At 42.0% G+C, this 13,775-nt stretch overlaps 1 protein-coding gene across 1 annotated transcript in view; it reads left to right on the top strand.

Annotated features, from left to right (window-relative positions):
* The window catches only part of PRR12 (proline rich 12), a 420,401-nt gene that overhangs the window by 343,083 nt on the left and 63,543 nt on the right, over positions 1–13,775 (top strand). The window contains exon 9 of the mRNA XM_069200974.1: positions 2,247–4,333. Within this exon, the coding sequence (XP_069057075.1) occupies positions 2,247–4,333 (2,087 nt within the window). The remainder of the gene's footprint in view (positions 1–2,246; positions 4,334–13,775) is intronic.

Genomic DNA, 13,775 nt, shown 5'->3' with positions numbered 1-13,775 from the left:
CTAGCACCTCTCTGGCTGACATCGGCCAAACGCGTACCTAAGAAGGCCAGCTGGTTCACCACTGAACTACAAGAATCAAAGCGTACCCGCAGACGTTTAGAGAAAAAATGGAGGAACAGCCAATCCAGCGAAGACTTCACCTCATTCAAAGCCGCGACCGCCGCCCACTGATGAAAAATCAAGAACGCATGGAAGGACGCACTCCGGGAGCGCATCAACTCCTCTACAGACAACTCGAAGGAACTGTTCTCAATCATCAACGAGCTCACAGCATCCCCCTGTCACAGGACCTCTGCGACAAACTCACTTCCTACTTCCACCACAAGATCCAGGACATCAACGACAGTTTCCTGTCACCGGAACAGCTCCCAGTCCAGCTTCCGCAGCAATCACAGGACGGAGGCAGCACTCTTGGCAGCCACGGATGACATCCGTTTACTCCTAGACCGTGGCCACACCGCAGTACACATACTCCTCGACCTCTCAGCATCTTTCGACACGGTCTTCCACAGCACTCTGCGCCCCAGACTCCACGAAATAGGAATCAGCGGAAGAGGCTTGTAATTAATCCACTTCTTCCTCTCTTGGAGACTCCAGACCCCCTCCCTACACCTCCAGACCCACAGGAGTCAACTGCGGAGTCCCCCCAGGATCTTCACTGATTCCCACACTGTTCAACGTATACATGGACACTCTTGCTGCCATAGTCAGAAGCCACGGTATGATCATCGTGTCATATGCCGATGGCACACAACTCATCATTTCCCTCACTGAGACCCGGACACGGCCAAAAGGAACTTTCACACAGGAATGGAAGCCGTCGCCACCTGGGTGAGAGAAAGCTGCCTCAAGCTCAACTTCGACAAGAGGGAGCGCATCATCTTCAGGAACACCACCTCAGCTTGGGCCGACATCCCTCAGCACCTCTCCGTGCACCGACCGAGCATGCCTGCAACTTAGGAATCATCTTCGACTTCTCCCTATCCTAGCCAGGTAAACTCTGTCACCTCCTCCTGCTGGCACACACACTGCAAACTCCGGAAGATCTTCAGATGGATCCCAGCAGATTGTTTCAGGACAGTAACCCACGCCTTAGTCACAAGCAGGCTCGACCACGCATCGCCCTCTACGCCAGCACCTCAACTAGGAACATAAAAAAAGTCAACTCACCCAGAACGCCGTATCCAGACTCATTCTGGACCTTCCTCGCCGAGAACACATCTCCCAACACCTGAGGACCCTCCACTGGCTACTGGTCGAGAAACAAATCACCTTCAAGCTTCTCACCCATACGTATTAGGCCATACACAACGTAGGACAAGCCTACCTGAACCACCGTGTCTCCTTCCACACCCGACAGATCCCTCTGCTCCGCCCTGATGGCCCTGGCCACCATCCCTCGCATCTGCAAGACCACCGCCGGAGGACGCTCGCTGACCTACACTGCAGCAAAGAGCTGGAACAACCTCCCCCTGTACCTCAGACAAAGCCCGTCGCTCACCATCTTCAGGAAGAACCTCAAGACATTGCTTTTCGGATGAGGACCCTCCCTCAGCACCTTGAGACCCTCCAAGGTGAGTAGCCGCGCTTTATTAATACTGATTGAATGATTGATTGTGTATCAAAGATATAGAGTAGAGTTACGACTAAATTTTATGATGCTGTTGTTTGGAGACAACAAGGATTGCTCAAACTATCCTCTCAAAACTCAAACTCCTGCCTTGTTTGATATTGGTGGCTAGGCTTTCCAGTGTCGTACTTGGACTTTGACCTCCCAAACTGACAGCAGTGTGTGGTGGGCCAAAACATTTTCTATATGTGGCATAGCTTTGGTTAAAGATACTATATGCAGATTTGAAAAAACCTAAGCACCTTTTCAAGTGTATATTAAGGGATCAGAGTTCAACAAGGTGTTTAGAAATTGATGCTGTATACACTGTATATATATCTGGAGTGTGTCAGATGAGCTCTTCTTTCAGACACCAACTAATCCTGTGTCTATTATGAAGGGTTTGTGCTTTTTCATCTCCTTCATTATTGCACAAGCTCTTGCCGCTGTTGCAATGACTACGATTGTATATTGATGTGGACTGTTCATACCATGCTCATCCTATGTTTATATGCTACTGCTATTGAAAATTGTGCATCTGCATCAACTTCAATTAAAATAACGTTGCTGAAAATGTTACCCAAGATACTTTTTCAACAAAGCACTAAAATGTCTCCTGTCCTTCTCTCCATTCTAGAAGACAGGCCCTGCCGAAGACTCCTAGCAGCAAAACCCTAATTTTAACAAAACCAGAGAAAATAGAAAAACCTGAGAGGTTGGAGAGGGCAGAGAGGCATGAAAAAGTGGACAGTGTTGTAAAACCTGAAATATTAATGAAGGCTGAAATGTCGGTGAAAAGCGAAATGGTGGCAAAGGGTGAAATGGTGGCAAAAGCTGAAAATGTGGCAAAAGCTGAAAATGTGGCAAAAGCTGAAAATGTGGCAAAAGCCGAAATTGTGACTCAAGCTGAAATGTTGGCAAAACCTGAAATGACATCAAAAACTGACATGGCAGCAAAATCGGAAATTGTCACAAATACTGATGTGGCAGCAAAAGCTGAAGTTGTGACAAAAACTGACATGGCAGCAAAAGCTGAAGTTGTGACAAAAACTGAAATAGCAGAAACAGCCAAAATGAATGGGACACCAGGTATATCATGTGAAGCAGAGATATCTGCAAACGCAGAAATGGTTGGAAAGATAGAAAGGGTTGAACCATCTGAACAAATGGACATGCTTGAAGACGTAGATGCAGTGGATCAGATGGACAAAGTGGAAAAAGCAGACACCGTGATGGACACAAGGGAGAAAATGGACACAATGGAAAGAATGGACACAATGGAAAGAATGGACACAATAGAAAAAATGGACATAATGGAAAAAGTGGACGTAATTGAGAATGTTGACATGGTGGAAGACACAAATACATTGGAAAGGTCCACGAAGGAAAGAAAAGTGCACAAGGGTGAAAGGCACTCAAAGACAAATAAACTAGACAGGGTTGAAAGAGCCCAAAAGTGTAAAAAAAAAGATAAGGGTGAAAGGCCACCAAAGTCAAGTAAAGCAGACAGAGTTGATAGGCCACCAAAGATAGATAAAATTGAGAAGGTGGATACGCATCCAAAACTTTATAAAGTAGAAAAAGGTGAGCGACCGCTAAGGGCTGATAAAATGGAGGAGGTTGACACTCCACCTGTGTTGGATAAAGTGGATACAGTTGAAACACCATCAAAGTTGACTAAGGTTGAGGTAGTTGAAATGGCACCCCATGCAGTTATGTTGGAGACAGTAGAGAAACTACCCAGGACTGAAAAAGTGGAAAAAACACCTAAAGCACATAAAACAGCAAAGGCTGAAAGGCCACACAAGTCTAGTAAAGCTGAGAGGTTGGAAAGACCGTTAAAAGTAGATAGACTGGAACATTCTGAAAGACCACCAAAACCTGATAAAGTAGACAAGGTTGAAAAACCATTGAAACTAGATAAACTAGAGAAGGGGGAAAGACCATCAAAAGGAGATAAAGTAGAGAGGGTGGAAAAGCTCCTGAAAGCAGAGAAAATAGAGAAAATGCTGAAGTTTGAGAAAGTAGAAAAGACTGAAAGGCCACCAAGAGCAGATAGACTAGAAAAACTTCAAAAACTTCCAAAAGCAGATAAATTAGAAAAGGCTGATAGGCCATCAAAGCCAAATAAAGTAGAGAAGGCTGAAAGACTGCCAAGGGCAGACCGCGTAGAGAAGGCTGAAAGATTGACAAAGTCTGAAGAACGGGAGAAGGCTGAGAGTTTTCCTTTGGCATCTACTGTAGACAAGGTAGAACATTCTCTGATGACAAACACAGTGGAAAGTTTTGAGACACCAATAAAAGCAGAGAAAGTGGAAAAAACTGAAAAGCATGCAAGAGCAGAAAAGGTGGAAAAACTTGGTCGAACAGAGAAGGTGGAAAGATCTGCTAGAGCAGAAAAATCATCAAAGGCAGAGAAGCTTGAGAAACTAGAAAGACTTGTAAAGGCAGATAAAGTGGAAAGGATAGAAAGGGCTGCCAAACCAGAGAGAGTATTACGAGCTGAAAAGACTGAAAAACAGCCAAAGGGTGAGAAAGCTGAAAAGCTAAATAGGATAGAGAAACCTGCCCGAATAGAGTCATCTCCCAAAGCTGCTACAAAATCCAAACAAAAGCAGTCCAAGATAAAGGCTGAACCACCACCTAAGAAACGAAAAAAGTGGTTGAAAGAAGTAGCATCTTCATCTGATTCTGATTCATCCCCTGATCAGCAGAGTGAGGACGGTGAGTCTTTGCTTTTAGCACGCTTTCTTGTAAATATGTAATGCATTTATTTAGTAAGTATATGCTTCTGTGTAGCTAGTATCATACAATTCTGAAAACAACCCAGGTGTCTGACATAAACTAAGAAGTAGATTAAATCTTGCCTGCAGATTTATTTAAGTGTGTTGTACAGTTAAACATATACATTTCAGCATCCTAACTACTTGATAGGGTACCTTGGCTGTATCTCAGCAAACAACATTTTTATTAGTGTGAATAATAGGATAAACTGAAATGCAGTCCTGTATGCAGTTCTGAAAGAATGTACTTAATTACTGATCTGAAATGTAGTTCTGAAAGAATGTACTCAATTAATTGAATGAAATTGTTCTCTATAAACTTTCTCCATGAACCCGTTCTTTGCAATTTCCCAACTGATTGGCATCTCCAGGGTAGTGAAACAATATTGTCACATTTTCTTTATATTGTAGTAACTCCTATGGTACATTTTTCTAGAATTGCATATACCTCTTACTTTGCTTCTAAGCCTTGTTAGGGGAACTCCCCCATACCTAATTTCCCCTCTTCCCTGTAAACCCTCTTGTTGAATTGTGGAGACGGGTCTCCTTCTTTTCTTTCCCCTACTCTATATCCCTTTTCCAGTGCCCAAGCCACTTAACCCACTTTTTCCATCAACTGTTTTTTTTTTTTTTATTTCTAACAAAGCAAATGTTCTGGTTGGTGACTCTCCAAAGGTTTCTTGCATCTGTAAACTTATAGGACACCTACATTCATAATCAAATATAACTGGAATGCTGTCAATATTTACATTTCATGTTACTACCACAATTAAAAGCTCTATCTTTCTACCCTAACTCGTTGCCCCTAAACAACCCGAAAAGCACATTTTAGGGAACTGGGATGATTTAGTCCATGTAACTCTTGGTATAAGCACCTGCTGTGGTTATGGCATACCAGCAACCACCCGTCCATCAACAAGAAGTGCAATTCTTCTTGACCACAAACTCAGTTAATAAGGTTAGGGAAAACTTCTTCAGGAGCTGTAAGTGAGTGACCACTGGGTACATAAAAATATGCTATTAAACAAACGTTCTGAAACTGTGGGCTGTGAGATCAAAGGTTTGCAAGAAGGAACATGAACAGACAACATTCACCTCTTCTCCATTCAAAAGCAAGGCAATATACCTTTTTTAGATGTTGTGATTTGATGTGATTATATACACAGGAAACTATTTAATGGTGCAGAGGAACAAAATCCAGTAACATGAGGCCTACTGTGCGTTTTGCAGACACAGTCTAACAAAAGAGGAAGGTCTTCCGTGGATTAATCAAGGCCATGTTTGATCAAATGTTTCATAGGTGTAGAAGCAACCTGTTTCAAATTAAGGCTGTGTAACTTAATAGGGGCATCCATTCATACGCTCACTTGACATCTTTGGTATTTACAGCAACAGCTGGCTCTTAGAATGGAGGATCTGCATAGGAGGTGTTTCAGACAAGGCTGAACAGGCTAATCAAAACACTTTGCATCAAACATTAATTTAAAATGGATCCTCTGTTCAAGTCCAAGCCAATACATATTTTTTATGCCTAGAAGACATGCTAAGATTTCATCAGTTGGTAAATTTTCGGCCCTGTCATATTTTGCACAAGTTGACAATAACTTCAGTCTTAATTGCAGTTGACCATTACAAAGTTATGCCCCATGTTGTTATGTTGGACGGACGACAGGTAGTTATGAAAGTTAGTCATAGTTCATCATGCACTTAGCTCACCAAGCTCCAGACTCTTGAGTACTATCTGCATAAGAACAGGGTTTGCTGCTTAAGAAATGAATGATCTTGATGAAGGGCTTTAATAATACAATAATGAGTCTCTGCTCAAAGAATGATGCCTGGTAGGGGTTAGTGCTCTTAAATATATAATATGCAGCTTATACAGATTGTGAGCAACACTCTGAGAATTAAGGGAACCATTGGAGGTGAGGATTTGCATTCCTGTTTCTTCAGGCACTGGGCTATGACAGCATGGCCCACAAGCAAATGTAGCAGAGAGGTCCAAAAGGACTACACATGCTGCATTGACTTGTTCACAATGGCCCACAGCTCTTCAGTGATACAATCATAGCTGTCTCTGCCCTGCCTCTTGATGGTTAAATATCCAGGGGTAATTGGCTGTGATATTTGTTTTGTTTTTTAAAAAGTGCTACAGGTGGTTGTGGGACAGAGGGTATTCACCTTACAGCGAAAAAGGCAAACTTTGGAAGAGGACCCCTGCAGTGACACTTTTAACTTCCTGAGGTGAGAAAGGGTGCTTCCCTCCTCCCCTACTTCTCGTGACACTGCTTCTGCCGCTTCAGGAGGTGAGTGGACAGCTTCTCAAGTTCACTGGCCCTGCTGATCCTTGTGGATATCAAGCATCTCTTCAGGACAGTGGTAGACATGTTCAATCATATATCTGAATCTGCTTGACTTCAAAGTACTTCTTGACATTTAAACAGATGTTGACATTGAAAGGCTCGCCATTTCTCAATATCTCAATATGTCGCCCTCTCTGACCATAGCTGGATCACCATCATCTAAAAAATGGAGAAGAATCTGGTCGCCTTCAGATTCTCTGAGAGATGAGGTGGTTAACCTTGAGAGTCAGATTCTGGCCCTGTCTTGTCTACCATGCTCTTTCACCAGTGTCAATGAAGTATTCTCCAAGAGTTTCAACCAGTGATTTCCTCATCTAGTTTCATAAACTATCAACTGTAGTTGCAAGAAAGGTTAGAATTGAAACTGTAGCACTGGGGGTCCAAACAGCAGTGATGTATGAAACTGTCCAAACAAAATCTCAAACTCGACCAATAGTTCCTCTAGTCCCAGGACTTTGTTCATTGGACTGTGACTCAAAGTACTTGAAAGAGGATTTCATAATTTTTAGTAGATGACATACCATTGGAAGGAAATGATCGGATTGTCAGTGCTGCAAGTTTTCCTACTCTCATGAGTTAGTATGATTGGTCCTTGTCGGATTTGATAAATCTGTTAATGGAAAAGATTTTGAAGAAATTATTCAAGAAGGCATGTGTGATATCCATTACATTATGTATGAAGGCATAGTGAAGGCAGTTGGAATGGAAGGCATAGTGAAGGCATTTGGAATGGAATGAAGTCAGATGAATGTAAAGATGGGACTGCTGGGCAGGTGCTAAGCGGCTGGTGTGAGGAGTAGATGGGACCTTCATTACTGAATAAACCTACTATAGCCTACAGCCTTTTGGCCCTGGATTTATTGTTACAGCATGCTCTCTTCTGACAATCTTTAGTCTGCTGAGCAGTACGGCTGATCTGGCCATGGAGGACAGGTGCCATGCAATATCCATCAAGCGCTGTTTATGGTTGAGGCCAACATCTGTGACCCCAGAATCTTAACAGAGACACTAGAGTTACCTATTAATGGATCTTTGGTGCTTGGGTGACAAGCCAATGAAGAGGTACAGAAAATAAAAACTGAAGCAGAAACTGTAAGGTCTGTGGGGCTGGAAAAACGAAAGAGCTTCATTCCTGGGTCAGAAGGCCCCCCAAGGCTAATGGCATGGCCAACTGCCAGGAAACCTCTTACCATTTTGCATCATGGTGGACAGGAGTATTGGTACTTATCTCCCAGAAAGGCAAAAAAATAAAAAATATTTATTGGTGCAACATATTGTGCAGAAGGGTACAAATATAGTTTTTTTTAATTCATTCTCAAATTCCACAAAAGAGGAGAAATATTGATATCCTGGATCAACTAATGAAAGTGGATGTTTGTTGGAGAAGAATGCACTGGAGCCAGCAAATGAGTCTTCTTGAAATACTTTCTAATAAAGAGAAAAGGGCCCAAATGCAAGTTTCACCTGATTTTAGACCACAAACCGGCAAACAAATGAGTCAAAAAGGAAAATTTCATAATATTGTTGTTTCATCATATCCTTTCGCTTCTCCAATAAGAAGACTGGATATGTGCCTTGGATCTGCAGGACACAGATTTTCATGCACCGATTTGCATCATACATCAGAATTTCAGTAGTGAACATTACCAAAACAAAGCTCTGCTTTCACAATAAGATCATCCCCCATAACATTTTTAAAAAGTTTTGTCACTGGTACCAGCTTTTCATTTATCCGTATCTGGATGATTGGGTTGGCCAAGGCATAATCACTCTACAGCTGCTATATCATTTCAGGTTAACAATAGACCTTTGTCACAAATGGGAGCTTCAACTTCAACTTGAAGAAATCAAGACTAGAACCAACTCAATTGAACTAATATCTGGAGGTGAATCTAAATGCAATGTTAGAAAGTGTTTCTCTTGCAAAAGAGGTTTCAGTCTGTGTCAGAAAGGCCTTCAACAAAACTCTGAATTGTTCAGTCAGACAACTGTTCTTGCTCCTGGGCTTCATGACCACTTGTATTTCTTCAATTACATATAAGTTGCCTACAGGAATGTCTTGACAATTAATGGTGCCAGAAGTCAAGAAATTGAGACAATAGGTTTGAATGTCTTTCAGAGCCTTGCAATCCTTCATGTGGTCGTTCTGGAGAATGAGTTTGCTGACAGGTGTGCTGTTTCGTTCACTAATTCGTCAACAGACTGTAGAGACCGCTGCACCCCTGAAGGATTGGGAAGCTCATGAGGAAACTCTGACAACGAAGAAGGGTGCCTTACAACTGGAGATAGAGTACTTTTCCACTGTGTGTTATCTAAACTAGCAGCATAGTATGAGATCCAGGGTTCTTTCGCAGGATGCTTAGGTTATCTGGCATTGGATACTGGTGAAGGACTTTTATTTCTTGGCAGTTCATCTTGCAGGTACACATAACACCACAGCAGACTAAATAAGTCACCATTTACTAAAACAGCAGCATTAGGTCTTGAACAACAAAGTATTAAGAGTAATCTTTTAAGTCTGAGGATTGCTGGAGAGCCATCTTTTTCAACAGAAGAAAATGCAAAATATCCAGTTTTCACCTTCTAGTATTCAGAACCCCACTCTCTGGGAAATGCCCTATCAATGGCTAGGTCAAAAATATTTTATTCACCAATTACTCTTCTTTTTGAGGCAATTTCAAATGTCTGATGCAGCAATTCTACGATGATTGCAATTACATTGGATTGGCTACATCAAGTGGTTGTACCTGGGCCTTCTTCAGTTTTGTCTGCTCACACAAGGTTCCAGATCTCCTCTCCAGGATGTCAGGTAGGATTCTCAAACCCAATCTTCAGTCACTGAACTTGATGGCTCTGCACTGGAGATCTTACAATAGGGAGACTTGAAGCTACTTGATGATTACATGGCAATCTTGAGAGAAGTATCCTTCCACTAGGTCATCATACACATTCATGTGGAGAATATTATACCTATGATGCATCAAGGAGGTGGTCTTGAGAACATGTCAGGAGGAAACAGTACTACCTTATCTTCTTTATTTGGCTAAATCAGAAACCTCTGAATGTAACTGGTTGCCATCAAGCCTCCTTCTCAGACATTTTTCTTCACCATTCCAGTGATTAAGGATTTTTAGAAGGCTTGAAGAAAGTATATGCCCTGGTCAGGAAGCCAGCCCCTCCTTGGGAATTAAATATTGTTTTCTGAATGTTAAGAGGGCCTCCTTTGAACCAATGCACATGTTGAGTTGCAGTACCTTACTTGGAAGCTTACTTTCTTAGTGGCTATAACTTTGGCAAGGTTGAGCGAGCCTCAAGCTCTTTGTACTGAAGAAACATATACAGGCTTCCATAGGAAAAATAACTTGTTATATACGTAAACTAGAATAGTTATTCACTGACCTTTTCAAATCTCTTGACTCCAGTGAAGAGATTAAGTACTGTGGATGTTGAGGGAGTGTTTCTTTATTATCTAGACCAGTAGTTCTTAACCTTTTGACTTCTGGGGACCACCGCTGAATCGCTACTGGAAACTGGGGACTCCAGCCCAAGAAGTCTCTACAATTTGAAACATGAAACAATACACAAAAATACAGAACAAAGTGTAAATGAAACAGGACAAATACAAACAGTATGACAATATTACAATTAAAATATACAAAATCAGAATTTTAATTTCAGTAGGAACGTTAAGGCTTTTCAAAATTTGATTTTATCTGTAAAAGATGAAGTGATATGCTAGACTCTAGCATGTCTCTTACCTGCTTTAAATGTTTTCCTCTGAATACATGCTCTATTTTTATTACCTGTGCTTTCATTGAGTCCAAATTTGTAATTTTACATTTTGCTTTTTTTTGTGCATAAATAACATTATTAATCTTCTAATACTAATTATGTTGTAAAACAGTGGCAGACCCTCTGAGCAGGCCTTGCTGCCCTTAGGCGTCCACATGCCATAGGTTAAGAACCGCTGATGTAAACAGAACTAAATATATTTGCAAAGCTAAACATATTTTTGTAAAGTATTGTTAGGAAAGATGGTTTTCTTCTAAGCGTATGGATGGATTGCCTCCTTTATAGGTTTTTTGTTAGAGAAAAACGAATACACCTTCCCTGGCAAGCCTAAAGCTACAAGGGGAAAGGTGGCTGTTTTGATGAGAAATGTACACATTCTTGATATCTCAAGGACTGTTATTTGGAAGTTAGTCTATACCTGTGCTAAACACTGTTTGCACTTGGTTTCCAGGGCAGATACTTTAGTAGTTTAGGCTTTTCTTCGTACCTTGTTTGCTAAGGTGGTCAGTCTGTGGCACTTATTGTGCTTATGGTTGGGTTAGCTTGCTACTTGACTCTTCTGTAAATATCAGAGCAAATCCTGGAGTGAAAATATTTTTATCAGCTTGTGGTCTATCCTAGTTCATCACCTCAGGTATTTTCTTCATATCCTCTCAGAATTCATAAAATTGCCACCATGTGCTTGGTTACTGAGTACCGTAGTTCTGAACATGGGTTTCTTGTTGCAGGCTTCTTTAGGTCTCAGAAACAAACTGTGTGCCTCCCTGATGGACATGTTGGAAATACAGCCTTCTGAAATTCTGGAGGCGGCAGAGGCACATGTTCACAGCTCTCCTCAGTAACATATTAAGAGGACATTTGTATCTTTTCGTGTTTATTATGTAGTGTTATGCAGTGGTGTTTTCAGCCTCTTGTTTTTATGTTTAAATTTGGATGATTGGATGTAGATAAACATTGCCTAATTTGGCATTTTTCATTTTGGAAAACATTTATTGATGCGTACCAGGATCTCTCATGCATGTGGAGCTGTCTTACATTTTATGAATTTGAAAAGTATCCCTCTGGTGAAGAAATAGGACCCCAAACAATTAACCTTCCCTTTGCAGTTGATTCTGGAATTACACTGTATTTATAATGGAGGCCTAACATCTCAAATCTCTGAACTTATCTGAGAAAAGTAGACAAGGCAGTTAGAGTGAAATCCATGTTGAAGACCTATGCCCTTATGTGCCAACACATTTACCCATAGACATAAGATAGGTGAAATAATTTGATGCATCAGGACCCTGGTCCCTTATGTTGAAGAGGTATGGTAGATCAGCTTTGTCAAAGGGTCATGCCACACTATCCTGTACTTCACAGGAAGTTCTACCTTACCTGTTTCACTAGGCCTTCTCGGGCTATATACTCAACCATTAGAGTATATTCACTGCCATTGATAGATATTTGAAGCAAGAGGTCCTTATTCTCCCACAGAGTGATACAAAGATTAATGATGGGACGATTTTAAATTCTCCCTTTGCTGTCAAATATGGTTTTGTTCTGAGAGTTGAACGTTGTGCTTAGGGTTTTAGTGAGGTCTTTTTAAAAAATTTATTTTTTCTGTATGGTTTCTGGACTACATTTTCTCTTTATTTCGTAGGAAGTGCGATCTTGCCTGGCAGTAGTTGAGTGCTTTACATGACATTGACCCTGTTACATGGATAATTGCACTTTTGCCGTTAACATGGATAATTGCACTTTTGCCGTTACGTTTCACTGCGAGTGAACTTCTGTTTCCTTTTGTGTGTCTGCCTTGAGCTCATGGCAGCCCTCGGTTCGTGTTTCTTGTGAGTGGAACAAGAGCTTGGATGAAATCTTTACTGTGTTATAACATTTGTGTCCCAAAGTTTACCCTCTCTGTTTTGACTGAATTTATCTATGGTGGCGGTTGGCCAGTGTGTACAGATATTGTATGCTTTTATTGGCAAATTCAGTTTGTCGTTCTGGTACAGATGGTTCGAGATTGATGGCTTAGTGATTTTCATTTGGAAATTCAGTATGCTATTAAAACATTTATAAATTCAATAAGGTTTAATCAAAAATGAGAATCGGACTGCTGGATATATTAACTTCTCCCTGCTTGGAATAGTGACCTAGTGGCATACTATCTATCGAACAAGCAAACAAATAGTGTTTTATGTTGGACAAAATACAACACCCAGGCTTAGAGAGAGTAGTAAATGGTCATTTCATTTCCATCTTCTTTGTACTTTTGGTTATCTCCCACTTTGGTAATGTCTCAAGACTGATGTGTACTGGCAGCGAGATCGCTTCATTCCGCTTAATGGGGAAGCAAACGTACTACTGTTCAAGGACTCTCCAACTAAGGCAATGGGGGGGGGAGAGACACACATATATGTTCGATGACATGTGTAGCTGCAGATACACATGCTATGCACAGGTCCTGCCATCTAGTGTTGGGCTCGGAGTGTTACAAGTTGTTTTTCTTCGAAGAAGTCTTTTCGAGTCACTGGACCGAGTGACTCCTCCTTTTCGGCTCCATTGCGCATGGGCATTGACTCCATCTTAGATTGTTTTCTTTCTGCCATCGGGTTCAGTCGTGTTTCTTTTCACTCCGGTTGTTCGAGTCGGAAAAGTACTACAAACTCTCTAAATTCATCAGTATTGTTTTCGATCGCGTACCATCTATCATCGATTCTTCGGTACCGGCGGATACAGATCTCTACTTGCCCTTCGGGGCACCCGTGCCCAACTCGGGCCTGGGCGGCCCGACCAAAAGTCTTGTCGAAGCCTCATGGACCGGACCCCGTTAAGATTCTGCCCTCGGTGCCATGCCAAGTTCCCTTACACGGACCAACATCTAGTTTGTAACCTGTGTCTATCTCCAGACCACCGAGAGGATACTTGCGAGCCTGCAGATCCTTCCGCTCCAAAAAGACTCTATGAGACCGAAGAGCGCGAAGGTTAGAAATGGCGTTGAGAAGCACTGAACGCCTCGACGCGGAAGAGGAGGAGATGATCCACACTGCAGTCTCCGTTCGGGGGTCCGACTCTGAGCACGAGTCCGACAACGACAGACTAATAACAGCGGGCCAGCACGTGAGTACGCCTGCCCCGACCCAGTCCAAGCCCAAACACAAGGCCTCTGGACGCAACTGCCAGAAGGCCATGGCTCCACCCGTAAAAAAAAAACTACCGGTGACCAAGCAACATCTTCGGCACCGAGAA

This window comes from Pleurodeles waltl, chromosome 7 (genome assembly GCF_031143425.1).
Source record: "Pleurodeles waltl isolate 20211129_DDA chromosome 7, aPleWal1.hap1.20221129, whole genome shotgun sequence".
NCBI classification, from domain to species: domain Eukaryota; kingdom Metazoa; phylum Chordata; class Amphibia; order Caudata; family Salamandridae; genus Pleurodeles; species Pleurodeles waltl.
Note: the sequence above shows the minus strand (reverse complement) of the source record. Positions and strands in the feature narration are given on the sequence as shown.